A 14,822-nucleotide genomic window follows, 5' to 3' on the forward strand; every position below is an offset into this window, starting at 1 on the left:
AATCTAAACACAAACTAATACATGTAAACTAAGCAAAAGTCAATAAACCATAACTGAGAGAGAGGGTAAAAAAATTTCAATGGTAATGAGATGTGCCAATGTTAATACAACTGCATACCAAGTATCATTGACCTACCACTGCTGGTTCCCCATAAACTGACCTAATCACAAACTAATTCATGAAAACTAAGAAAAAGTTTCAAAGTCAATAGACCATGACTGAGGGGGTGGGGTCAAATAATCTCCATGGTAATGAGATGTGCCAATACTTATACAACTGCATACCAAATATCTTTGACTTACCACTAGTGGTTCACCATAAACTAGACATAATCACAAACTAATACATTGTTGACGCCGCCGTCGCCGGAAACATTGATTGATTGATTGTTGGTTGCTTTACGCCGCAAACCTATGTATCGCTTTTTGATTCCATCAAGTGAGACAAAAAGTATAGTGGGATAATGAACAAATACAAAAAAATTACATGTTTATCATGATTTTTGAAGTGAAAGTCATACACAACATTTGAAAACACAAAATTTTCCTTATAAATATATATTTTATATGTATAGTTCTACCAAATTACATTATAAATGTAAGGTTTAACTGTTATCCAAATCAATAACTACATTTGTATTCCAGTTGAGAAACTTTTGTATTCACAAAATACCAAAATTTACCTGGTTGATATAAGCTATACTCTGGTCAATATTATCTGTTGTACAGAATGTTTCTATTATTGTCTGATCTCCCATCCTTGTTGAATTAAGTGATGATCCAAAAAAAGAGAGAAAATCTCTATCACCACCTCTCAGAACACTCCAATCTGCCATCCTGAAATAAAATGACAGACATAAGGAAAGTTAAGATCTCAGAATTCAATTTCCTACTCATTGTCAAAGCAGAATTTTAACGACAAGCATGACAAGATAGTATGTGCATAATTTCAAAGACCCTGAAGATGCTGTGTATCAACATCTCCTGGAATCTACAGTATCCTAAAAATAAATTACAAGATATCATAAGACCTCATAGCGTCTCAACTTGAAAGACAGACAAGTAAACTGCCTAACTTTAAAGTCTAAGGAAAAATTGTATTGTCACTGTCAGAATTATTTTTTTGCCAAATAAACATCATTTCAATTTTAGATATTGCCATCAAAATATTGACCATTTTACAACGATCATAGATACTAACTTGATGCAACCCAGTTTGCTACAAACATAACTTTGCCTTTCGTCCCATCTATATATAACCTTGAAGATGCATTGACAATCAGATGGCTTATAGATTTCTCTCATGCAATTTCACAACATAGGCCCGTAGCCAGGAATTTCCAAGGAGGGGTTACATGGACTCGCTAACTCAACTTTAACAGTTACAATTCAAACAGAACATTGACTTTTACAGTGCTTATTAGTTTTAAAGGGGGAGGGGTTGTACAAACCCCTAGAATCCCCCTGGCTACGAACAGTTATGAAAGACTTCAAGGACTCTTTATGGACCCTATTTTTGTAATGGAAAATTAAATTGATTACATTTGAAATTTTATGATTAGTACAAAATGTTGTAAAATTTTCCCCTTTCGACTGTAAATGAAAAAAACAAAACTGTACTTAATCCATTTTTAATCCAGTACAACATTCACATTTTATATACAATTAAGGAACTCTTAACTAGATTAGTAATTAGGAATGATTAATCTACACTTAGGAAAATGAAAATTTTCTTAATGCCCCCAATTCATTTCCAATCCTACATAGATGAACCAGACAATAAAAGTCTTCTAAATGCTGATTAATTATGTGATTAAGATAATGGAATTTTTATTGTCTAAATCGATAACATTTTTCATGAAATTACCTTGAATCATTTAGTGAATTCATGGAAACATGACCAGAGAATTATTAAGCTTGCCAGGTGAAAATGGAAGAAATATAACATAAACAGCCACAACTAATACCTTGATTGATTAGGTTATTCTTAGTTCACATGTAATAATAACATATCAAAACTTATTGAGTTTGTGCCCTGCATGTGCATGAAATATTTGCCATTGAACATTAAGCAATCACCAAATAATTATTCATTTCATTACAGCAGATTTCAATGAGTATGTAGCTAAAGGTAATATCTTTGGTAAGCTTGCTTGCTATCTGAACCATGAAGTCATTGTTAGGTTAGGTAAACTACCCTCCTTTAAGAGTAGACTAGTCCGACAGATAACCAATCTATCTGTCTGAAGGACTAGGCTACTTCGTAAGGAGGGTTGTATACCTTACCTAACAATGACTTCACGGTTCAGCTAGCAAGCAAGCTAACAAAATATTTTACCTTTAGCTACATACTCATTGAAATCTACTGTAACTGAATGAAGAAGATATGATTAGTTCATATTTTTTGGCCATTTGAAATCTAAATAAAATTTAATCTATTAATTACATTTCATGAAAAACTGCAAAAATCTGTCAAACTAGCCTCGTTCTTTTCTTGTCACTAATATTTAGATATGGGCCACAGAATGCTTAGAATATATAAACTGGATATGCAACCCAAAAATAAACTGGAATTGTGTAACTTGTTTATTTCAAATTCTTAATCATTATAAAACTCTTTGAACCTTAAAAACACGAATCAATAAAGAAAAAAAATGGCAGCCTCCATAGATGCAGAGTTGACTAAAGTTTAGAAGTCATAATCATTTTAAAATTACGAAGAAATATGTAACATATCAGATGATTAAAGTATATCTAATAACATAATAACCGATTATCTAGGGGATTAACATGTAAGTGGCTTTGGTTTTATAATCCTTTGCACATGTAAAGTCTTTTGTAATCTGTATACATCCATATTTTTTTGGGAAAAGAGAAAACATGATAAAAGACTATTATCATGTGATTACAAGAAAAATTTGTTGGTCTCCACAGAACAAAGATTTTATTGATAATAATAGGATGACAAAGCGAATATGACTACTCTAGGATGTAAACAACTTTATGACATTGCATGGTTTTCAACAATGACTCGTCAATGAGCAAAGCACATATTGTATATAAACAGTATAGTAAGCTATAAAAGAGGGTAGTAATGGGGGTACTTTCATGACGAATAACGGTAAAAATTCTTGCCAATTGACGTTAACAGTAATTTTTGGTGCTTGCCGATAAAGTGTACACATTCTTTTCGGTGATAAAATAATAGATGGATTTTGATGCATCACTTGAATTTTTCCAAAAATGATGCTAACGATAATTATTTGAGACCTCTGACAAAACACGACAAGGATATTGTAACGAATAATGGTAAAATTTTAACTAATTTGACGCTAACGGTAGCTGAAAATAATTTTTGACAACTGACTGTTAAGGGCATTACTACCCACATAAAAAGCCCTCCTCAACAACATTTGTGGTGTCACTGTGGTGTTAAAATATGTGAAAATTAACATATTGGTGTTTTAATTAATATGGTCATTTTAAATCTCAATTTGGTAAAAATCAAATAGAACAAACATCCATAGTGAATAACGTTTTTCAGTAACAGCAACATCTTTTGTAAACAAGATCTTATTGCAAAATAGAAGCTTAACTGGCTCATATCTAAAATATTGTCAATTACTCAATACACACAATCACAATTTTTTTCTACCCAAAAGCTATATCAGCTTATATATCCTAATGAAAGATTAGAGTATGTTTCTCTATGGCAATCATAATTCCTTTCCATAGGCCAATTGTATCATTTAGACAATAAGTACAGTGCATAATCTCAGTCAGTCAGTTTTTTCTTATCCAAGTAATATTGATGATACCTCTTTAAAATACATCAATACATGTATATGTATAATGAAGACTTATAATGTGTTCAACTACAAGTTGACACTAGCTATATCTGCATATTAAAGAATAGATGAAGAAATTTTCAATGAAAATATCAATAAATAACACAAAAAATATTACTAATTCAATTTCTTCTGTTCAACATTAAGGCAATATGTTGATATAAAGTTATATATATCACAACAGGAGCATATAAGTACTTTTATAAATTAATTCAGGTGTGATTAAAAAGACATACCAGTGATGCAGAATTTTTATTTACAATTGTACCTCACTATCTAGTTGATTTTATCATAATGCTCCTAAATTTCAAAATGATAAAAATATTACAGAATTAGATAATCTGCATATTTTTACATTATATATATTTTTCTCATGCTTTGTAGAGACATGATAGATAAAGAATATTTTGAGAAAATACTTGATTCCTTTATCTGTTATTACTACTTAAATTGTTTACTGATCATTGGTTTGACAAATTGAAAAGTTTAGCGTATTATTATACATAACTCTTTGATTGATTCAGGTAACGTTTGTAGTAACTGTCAAATTTTGCAGTGAAAGTGATCAGATTTCAAAAACCAAACTGTCAGTAGGAAAAAGACATAACGGTTAACCTGGATAACAAAAACATTAAAGCAAATTACCTCTCAAACTATCGGAACTGTAATAGTTTACATATAAGTCAAGAGAATCAATCAAGGAGACAGAAAGTTGGACTATTAAACACAATAGAACCTCAGAAGAACCCAGGGACTCAACAAGCAACAAAAAATATCAATAAACTATTACTCAACCCAATAACTATTTTTTTTTAAATGGAGTCAATATTCTACTGTTAGTCCAGTGATCAAAATGTAATATCCTGTTTTCTATTTTGTTTATAATGATTTCAACAAAAGGACATTTAATGGCAGCAATAAAAACTTGTATAAATGGACAAAATGCAAAGTTCAAATTTGAAAAGCATTAAAAAGAAATGTTCTGTTGTTTTGAAATGAAACAAAAATACTGTAAATCAAACTTTAAAAAAATTAAACTATCAATCTTTAAATATCTAACGATCCCATCACCTTTCCTTGATTGATTGTTGGTGTTCTAGCGCCACTTTAGGGCTATTTCTTGCAGCCTTTTTTTTATTGAAAACTGGAGTGTCTGGAGAAAGCCACAGACCTTTGATAGGGAAACTGACAATTGTAGTCAAGAAAGATTGGAGTCAATTGCACCCCATAAACATGTGAACATAACTTACAATCAGTTTCAATAATAAAACATTTTTTGAAAGAAGTATAATTTAACAATTTTAATCTACATGTCTAGAAAGAAATAAAAAGTGCATTCTTTTTATATTTCAGTTTAAAACAGGAAACACTGTAAATTGTAAAAAAAGTAAATCTTCTAAAATTGAACATATATTACAATTCCTTAGTTAAAAAATAATAAATTTTTTAAAATATATTTTAAGCAAAAGTAAAAACACATACCATTAAGAACATGTTCCTGTAGAAGTCAGCACAAGTTTTGTCCTGAGTCACAACTGCTTAACTGACCACATTGTGGTTAGAAGCTTAAAGTCTCAGTCAAGTCTTTAAATAAAATCCTTTGATTTTTAAATCTCAATATAAAACAATGCATTATAATCAATAACCGCAGTAATTAACTTCTGTATCAGACTATTGATCATATGAACTTTAGTTGTCACAAACAGGAAATGAAGCCTATTACACCTGTGGAGGTGGTGTCTTTTACCTTATAATTAAACTGAGACAATAGTCAGGTAAATACAATACACAAAACAAATATTTGTGTATTTAAAGTCCCATTATCAACAGTTCAAACAAATCTCCTCAAGACTTACAACCATAAAGAGAACAAAGGATATATATATTTTACTATTATGTCAAAAATTTCTTCAAACAGTCTATATGACCCTAATCTTTCATTTTCATTTACTTTTAAAGAAATACTAAAAATAAAGTTATTATCTCCTAGTGGCCATCTAATTGTAGGCCTAAAAATTGTCTCAGTCTAGATTTTTCAACATTTTTTGCAACCTCTTGAAATTAAACTTTAACTGAAAATTTTAAATAATAGATCTACTGGTACACATATTCATCCTTTTTTATTTCTGTAATGGTGCTGATTGATTTTTTTAAGGGCTGACTAATTATAAGTATATAAAGATAGGTTGTTTAGTATCCAGCTGTAAGTCAAAAGAATATTCAGGACAAGTCAATTTGATATAATTTTTTTTCACTAGACAATTCTAAAAGTACTACAAATAACAGTGTGCACAAAGTGATGTCACTTTATACAGACACATTATTCTGATTCGGAGCCGACCATTCTTCACTCTAAATCCTTAATCCTGAATGATTTAGTGATGAAGCAGCAAATATCAATTTTCAAGTCTTTGGTTTTACCCAGTTAGGGATGGAACCCACAACCTCCTGCACTCCAGGCAACCATGAAGACATTCTACATATAATAATAAACCATAACATTGAAAACACATAAAAACTATACAAAACATTCTTAAAACTAGCTTACAATCACAGATTTTTGTTTAAAAAATTATCATTGGGCAACAAAATTTGACATTAACCATTTACAACTGTGTGCATAGAGAGAAATATAAAACAACTATGTTTTACCATTTACAAAGTCATATTTCACTTTGATGAGAAACTAAATGACCCAAATATTTTATTATACATTGAATGCATCTCCACAACAGAAAACCCTCCAGCAAAGATATGTAGAAATCAATTTTTTAAGCAATCTATACATGTATATGGTATCTTGCTTTTGAAATAATGATTAAAACTTCAATAAAAGACAATTTTCTTTTCACCTATCGTACCAACTCGCATTCTTTACATGTACGAATAAATCAATTATTAGAAATAACCTATGTGGCCTCATAGTAGTGGCCTGACTTCAGTATGGAATGTCATAGGTCAAACTTTCAATATTGAATTTATTGCTTCTCTATCAAGAACGCAGTTTTAATTGATATTTAAGTACATTTTTTTAAGAAATAATAAAAGAAATATCTGGTTCCCCTTAACTTATACTGGCCTTTTCCCATATTTTAGCATTAATGTTTTTTTAAATAAGCAAAAGTTTTAAAGTGAATAGACCATGACAGAGGGGATGGGACCAGATAAAGAATATGAGAGATGCTAATACCCAGAAAAATACTGATATAACTGCATACCAATAATAATTGACTTAACATTATTTATGTAGGTTAAGGATTTTATTAATAGTGAATACATTTATTTTTGTGGAGATCAGTGTGGTGAATGTTCATGGTTAGAAGGAAAATTGTATTTAATGGATATTTGTGGAGATCAGTGTGATGAATGTTCATGGTCAGAAGGAAAATTGTATTAAATGGATATTTGTGGAGATCAGTGTGGTGAATGTTCATGGTTAGAAGGAAAATTGTATTAAATGGATATTTGTGGAGATCAGTGTGGTGAATGTTCATGGATAGAAGGAAAATTGTATTTAATGGATATTTGTGGAGATCAGTGTGGTGAATGTTCATGGTTAGAAGGAAAATTGTATTTAATGGATATTTGTGGAGATCAGTGTGGTGAATGTTCATGGTTAGAAGGAAAATTGTATTAAATGGATATTTGTGGAGATCAGTGTGGTGAATGTTCATGGTTAGAAGGAAAATTGTATTTAATGGATATTTGTGGAGATCAGTATGGTGAACGTTCATGGTTAGAAGGAAAATTGAATTAAATGGATATTTGTTGAGATCAGTGTGGTGAATGTTCATGGTTAGAAGGAACATTGTATTTAATGGATATTTGTGGAGATCAGTGTGTTGAATGTTCATGGATAGAAGGAAAATTGTATTAAATGGATATTTGTGGAGATCAGTATGGTGAATGTTCATGGTTAGAAGGAACATTGTATTTAATGGATATTTGTGGAGATCAGTGTGATGAATGTTCATGGTTAGAAGGAAAATTGTATTTAATGGATATTTGATTTTGTGAATTAACCATAGTTACTTAACCAGTCTATACAAAATGTGTATCCCCAAATAAAACTGAAACACAGTAATAGCAAAGATGGATAAAAAATGTTTCTTTGAAGCACATTGAAATTTATTATTTTCATTCTAGATACTAGAATTATAATTTTTATATATAAATATTTAGATTTTTAGGATTTTTTTTACTATGAAGAGTATTGAAATATGATATTTTTGTTATTGTTGACCATACACAGGGTTGGACATACATGATGTAATTAAGAAGATGTCACAGGTTATACTGTACCTTGTATATGTATACAGCATTTATGATGAACACATTTTATTAAAAGTTACCTAAACATGTGTATGCATAATACTGGTAAAATGAAAACATATTACAGAGGTTAGTCATTGAATTGAATAAGGCCGTGTTCACACCAAATGCCATGTACAGTAAATATGTTTACAATTAGTTTAATGTTATGTACACTGGTTTCACATTAAATTTGTTCACATCTATACTGAGCCAAAAAAGTTTAGCAACACTTTTTTTTTTTTATTTTTTTTTGGTTGTTTCTGGATTTTTTTTTTATCAAACATCATTGATATAATCCTTAGTTTTACCTGGATTTTTAAGCAGTCGTACTTTTTTCCAGGTGATTGATTTCGCGCCATTTCAGCTTTGCGCGTGTAATTGATGTTTTACCTTCTGTACCTGTACTTTTAAAACGAAATTAATTTTTTTTTTGCACTAGCGTTCAGAAACACACCATTGGTAAGAAAAACACATAAACGTTTGAAAAAATTGCATTGGGCGTCAATCAGGCCTCTCCGAAAATGACCGTCAGATGGTTCTTGGAATGGTTGATGCCGGCATGAGTGTTGCTGACGTCTTGGCTCGATTTAATGTGCATAAGTCAACAGTTTAGGGACTAAAAAACAGATATCAACAAATTGCAACAGCACAGGATAGGTCGATATGTCGTAGAACAAAAACAACCATCGTCAAGAGAGGAGCGCTACCTTCGCTTTACGTCAACACGGGACAAGTTTTTTGTGGCCACAAGAGTAGTGCATTGACTAAGGGCAGCTGCTGGTGTGCCTGCCAATCCTTAATTGATGCCCTTAAAGCATGGCCGAGAAATTGATTTTGAATAACACTATACTCATTTCAGCTTTTTGACCCTCCCGCGCTCCATACAAAAAAATATCCTAATGAATATGAGTGTTAAACATTCATGTTGCTTCTGACATGTCATAATTCCATTTTTTTATTATCAAAATTATATGTTGTTATGATTTTTTAATAAAATTAAATTTTATATTTATGTTGCTAAACTTTATTGGCTCAGTATATATACATTTTACCTGGTTTAACTACATGCACATAAGATTTGTTCACACTTGTAAACTATACATCCTGCTGCAATTGTTTGCACCTGTTCTAAGTCAGGAATCTGATGTTCAGTGGTTGTCATTTGTTTATGTGGTTCATAAGTGTTTTTCATTTCTTATATAGATTAGGCAGTTGGTTTTCCTGTTTGAATGTTTTTACACTTGTAATTTTTTGAGCCCTTTGTACATGTAGCTTGCTGTTCTGTGTGAGCCTAGGCTCCATGTTGAAGACCATACCTTGACCTATGATGGTTTACTTTTATAAATTGTGACTTGGATTGAGAGTTGTCTCATTGGCACTCATACCACATCTTCTTAAATCTATGTACATGCATGTCATTTAAATGCCCTTTACATGGATTCAAATTCAAGTTTCTCTGACAACTTATATAGCAGTTAGGGAACGACCTTTTTTCCTTAATCAATATTCTGACCCCCAAATTGATGAAAAAAAAAAATATTCTGGTTGAGCAGATAACAACAAAAAAAATCTGGTCACGCAGATGACAAAAAATAATTCTGATTCCAGATTTTCCCTATACCTAATTATAGTGTTAAATATTGAAAAAAATGATTTGATTGATACAATGAAGTGTCTTAAAAATGAATAAAAATCCCATTACTAAAGATGTTGACATGTTGCACAATTACAAAATGAAACTTGTAGAATTATAGCGTATAACTTAATGCCAAAGTAAATAGTATGCCTTTAGGTCAAATATAATATAACTGATTTTCAACGAATCAACTGTTTTCCACTAGTAGGTGGGATAAATTTTGCATAGATAGTATATACGCATACATTGTACATTAACATAGACACAATTTTTAAAAACATACATATTATGTGTTACATATTTGTTTTTCGTTCATTTTTTTATATAAATAAGGCCGTTAGTTTTATCGTTTGAATTGTTTTACATTGTCATATCTAGGCCTTTTATAGCTGACTATGCGGTATGGGCTTTGCTCATTGTTGAAGGCTGTCTTAAACATGTTAAAACTAAAACAAGTGTCAAGAATCCAGAATTTTGATGGTGCTGACATAAACATATTTACACTTGTGGTATTTAGCTAATTATGCCTCTGAATAACAGTAATTCCCCTCCAAATGACCTTAATTTCTGACGTCAAGCAACAATCACTTTTTAATAGTGAAGTCAAATGTTTTGAATGGTGATGTCAAAGTTTACAGGAATCTGTGTGATTTTACGTAACAGGGGACAAATTTGCATACAAGTGTAAATACGTCTATTGAATGAGACCCAATCAGCTTATTATATGTATTCAGAATGATTGAATGATGATCTTTCAGACCTCAAAGTAGTAATCATAGAGCAGATAAGTATATACAAATGTAGATTTAAAAAAGTCTGAATTCAACTACAGTCCCTGTCATGTAAAATTAGCACAGTGTTTTTTGTCGGAATTTTTGTGAGATTAATCGCTTAAATGTTTTCTGTGTGAATTTCCTACTTTACTAATGCTCGGGAAAAATCACTCAAAAAAAGTCAGCAATTCATACTTTTTTTAAATTGATTTAAAAACTAAAGGAATTTTTCAATAATTTCACAGGAAATATAACTATGATAATATTTTGCAATAATTCAATTTGGGATGTAACACATCTTCTGATTGGCTGACGTTGTCCGCTAGTTGTGTCTGATTTGAAGAGAATCTAATTCATAGTAATTTGATGAGTTTATTTGATAGCAATTTAATATCCTGAGAACACATAATTGAAAACAATCTAGATACTGACTTTGTATTTAGTCCCGGTTTACTTTTTAATCAAATGCGGGACAAGCACGAGAAGTTTAGAGTACTGACAAAAACACGGAAAATAAATAAGGGGGAACACAAAGCCATACCTGTCAACCTGTGACGATGAAAATGCAGGTCATGACCTGCATTGAAGCATCAAATCTCAGGTCATAACGCGTACGAACTTTTTCGAGCTAAATTTCAGTATTTATGGTACATTTTCTTATAATGTATATCAAAGATACCAAAACATCAATGCATGTTCACTTGGTTAATTCATTTCAAATCCTATTAATTATTATTTCATTGCACTTTCAAAGAATTTTATAAATTTGTGTATCACAGTCATACATTCTTTACTTATTGTTATAATTAGCAAGGATTTGTATACTTAGAATTTACTTTTAAGAGGTGATATTTAAATTTTTGAGACACTGGCTATGTAGCCTTAAAAAATATCAACAAATACTTTATGAGGAAATTAGACTATAATAAAATATAGTAATACAGTTAAAGGAAGTATAAATGTAAAATATATTTTACAATTTTTTTTTAAATTGTATAAAGGTCTAAAAATAATGAAAAGTTATTTTTCAATATGTATTTGAATTTCATATTTTCATGATTTAATCTTTTTCACCCATAAAACGTAAATATAAGGAATAATTTTGAATGGTTACAAATAAGGGGAAGTAACTGTCTAGTTGAAATATGTTTGTTTACACACCAATAATGCAATTTATTTACAACCTAAAGCTAAGGTAATTGTTGTTAATTAACAGTGTGTTTGACACCAAAGCTGTCAAGTGAAGCCATGCACTTAATGGGTCACTTAATTTGACAGTTTAAATAGCTAGATGATCTTCCTGTTCATGGAAGAATTACGAATTTGCCGATATTTCAAAGAAATATTACTTATGAAATCAATCTCAAGGCTAAGAAATACGGGTGAAATCGGGTCATTTTCAGAATTCCCGGGTTATTTCAATGACCCGGCGGGTGTTCCGGGTGATTCCCCAGAATTGTGAAAATCTCGGGTCACACCCGCAGAAAACGGGTCACTTGACAGGTATGCAAAGCATGCACGTCGAGGCAAACACAAGAAAACGAGAAATAAAAGGTAAAATATGAAAACACGTGAAATAAAAAGGCCGAAAATGTTGCATGAAAATAACCCTTTACCACCCTCCTCATTGCTGTATCTTTTTCAATTAAAAGACCGAAGATTAAAGTGTCATGTTTTCCTCCAATAGGTCCCAAATGTAACGGTCAGTATGTCATGACGTCATATATCGAAAGACGTCATTATATACACCTTATGGCTAATCCCGGCTGACCCGGCCGCTTGAACTTTTGACGCATACAACAATCATTTTTCCATTGTGGCGTCAGATATTTTGTTTTATGACGTCATAATTTTACGGGAACCTGTGTGATATCCAGTAATAGCGGACAAATAGCGATAAGGTGTATTACATATAACGTCACAGACTGACAGTTGGTGATCTGTTGTATTCTATGACTATGGCACAGGAAATGCAACCTTGAAAAATGGTCAGCAGCAAGAGGGTTTACAGATTTTAAATAATCTATACAGGCTTCATCCCCTTTCACAGGTAATGCCTGCCTCATATTACAGTCATTCCTTAAAAGTTAAATGTAAAATTTTAAACAAGAAATTCGAATTTTTAACCCCATTACAAAGGTTTATCACAAACCTCCTAACCTGTGTATATGGCTGGCCAGGTTTCTTTGCGATTTTGGTAAATTAAAATTAAGATTGAATCTTACAGTAACAGAACATGTTGTACAATACCTGTGTTTTATTGAGGAAAGCGCTCCACAGGTGTTTTCTTTTTTTCACCTATTCTTATTAAACAAAGCTAACCAAAGCGTCATTAACGACATCTATTTTTTTGTTATCCCAAAGTTTGCATTATATGATTAAATTGAACACGAATATTCATTTCTTATTTAAAATGCAATTAGTCTTTTAATAATGATGGTATCTGATAAAAAAAAATAAAAAGTGAAGACTTTATTTTCGTATAGTTTAGCGGGAAATTTAAGGCAAAATGTAAAATGTGGAATCAATCTGTTTTGCCGCATTTTAATCTATTAATTTTTCCTTGGTCCAAATTGTTTTTAAAAAGCAGTGGCGGATCCAGAAATTTTCATAAGTGGGGGCCCACTGACTGACCTAAGAGGGGGCCCGCTCCAGTCACGCTTCAGTGATTCCCTATATAAGCAACCAATTTTTTTTCCAAAAAGGGGGGGCCTGGGCCCCCTGGGCCCCCCCCCCTAAATCCGCCTCTGAAAAACCCTCTTTTCAAGGATTTTTATAGTAAGATATACCAATCCTTACTGACCTTACTCTTTATAATTGTTATTCTTTCAAACTGATTTGTTTGTTACATTCATTATACAAAATATAGAGTGGGGTGCTCATTTTCGCCACAAGTTTTTATGTTTTCTGCAGTTTATGGTTAGGTCTTTATGTTTTTGAAGTATACTGATATTTCTATATGAACATAACACCAAAGGCAAGATATTGTTAGCTTCAAATCGTGTTTCTTAAAGAAGAAATCATCTGAAAAGTTAGATTAAAGGCTATATGAAATTTCCAGATGTTTTGTCAAAGGGGGACACATCATGATTTGCCGTTTTTACACATCTATTTAAAACCAAATAACTGCAGCTTTAAACAATATTTATCAAATCAATTTCATAATAGATGGATAGCAGACATTTCAAAGATGTAAAGAACTGAAATGTATAGGGCAATCAGTCAAAGCATTACCAGAGACATATAATACAATTGTCATGATTATATGTCTCTGGCATTACTAAGAAATATTTCTTTGAAATCGTACTTTTCATTCAGGAAATTGGCCGAAAATCCTAGTCCGTTTTTTGGTCCTTTGCGGTAAGTGCCGAAATTTTGTCCAAGCTTAAAAAATAATCATATTTGTTATAAAAATATAATTTACTGGCATATTTCTTCCATTTCAGCCATCCTTTGATGTTTTTACACCTCAAAATTATGAAACGGCGAAATTGTGTCCCCACTAGATATTAGAAAACAATTCAGTTTATTTTCCAGAAAAGATAAGATAATTGAGGGTAGTAATGGGGATACCTTCATGACGTATCATGAACGGTAAAAATTCTTGCCAAATGACGTTAACGGTAACTTTTGGTGCATGACGATAAAATGTACACTTGGGAGGGCAGCTCGTGTCAGTGTTCCTCCTGCAGATCTCAGTGACTTGTAGGTCAGTTTATTTATTTATTTATCTTGTATACAAGATAAATAAAAAAAAAAATACTGAGGCTTTTAAATTTTTAGGCATAATTTTTTATTTGTGTTCTAAAATGCTTGAATTACTATTAGTGCTTTATAATAGCTATTGCATGAATGTTAGTTTACCTGCATGTTATGTTTGCTTTATATGCTTTAATTGTGCTTATTAATTGCTGTACTTGATAACATTTATTTATTTTGCATGATGTGCTTTATGTTTTATGTGTTTTATGTATTGTGCTTGTCATATATGTATGTCGAATAAAAGCTCTACAGAGCTTATGTTGTATTGAGGGGGGGGGTCTGTATTGTTATATATGTATAACCGACTTTAAATAAATCTTTTATGCTTTATGCTTATGCTACACTTTCTTTTAGACGATAAATAAATCAGCTGAATTTGACGGTAACGATAATTATTTGAGACATCTGACGAATCACGATAAGGATATTTTGATGAATCACGGTAAAATTTTAACCAATTTGACGCTAACGGTAGCCGAAAATGACCGT

At 31.3% G+C, this 14,822-nt stretch overlaps 1 protein-coding gene across 3 annotated transcripts in view; it reads right to left on the reverse strand.

The window, feature by feature from the left end:
• Positions 1-12,934, reverse strand: part of LOC139501589 (afadin- and alpha-actinin-binding protein B-like) — a 28,438-nt gene extending 15,504 nt beyond the window's left edge. Inside the window, exons 1-2 of one of the 3 annotated variants that reach the window (XM_071290707.1) lie at positions 12,822-12,934; positions 684-837 (exon numbers count right to left, since the gene is read on the reverse strand). In XM_071290707.1, coding sequence (XP_071146808.1) covers positions 684-836 — 153 coding nt within the window. In that variant the 5' untranslated portion in view covers position 837; positions 12,822-12,934. Of the gene's footprint in view, positions 1-683; positions 838-5,330; positions 5,457-12,723; positions 12,743-12,821 lie in introns of those variants that run through there. The other 2 variants (XM_071290718.1, XM_071290713.1) reach the window with 2 other exon arrangements.
• Between the last annotated feature and the right edge of the window lie 1,888 nt (positions 12,935-14,822).

Source organism: Mytilus edulis, chromosome 1 (genome assembly GCF_963676685.1).
Source record: "Mytilus edulis chromosome 1, xbMytEdul2.2, whole genome shotgun sequence".
Taxonomy (NCBI): Eukaryota; Metazoa; Mollusca; class Bivalvia; order Mytilida; family Mytilidae; genus Mytilus; species Mytilus edulis.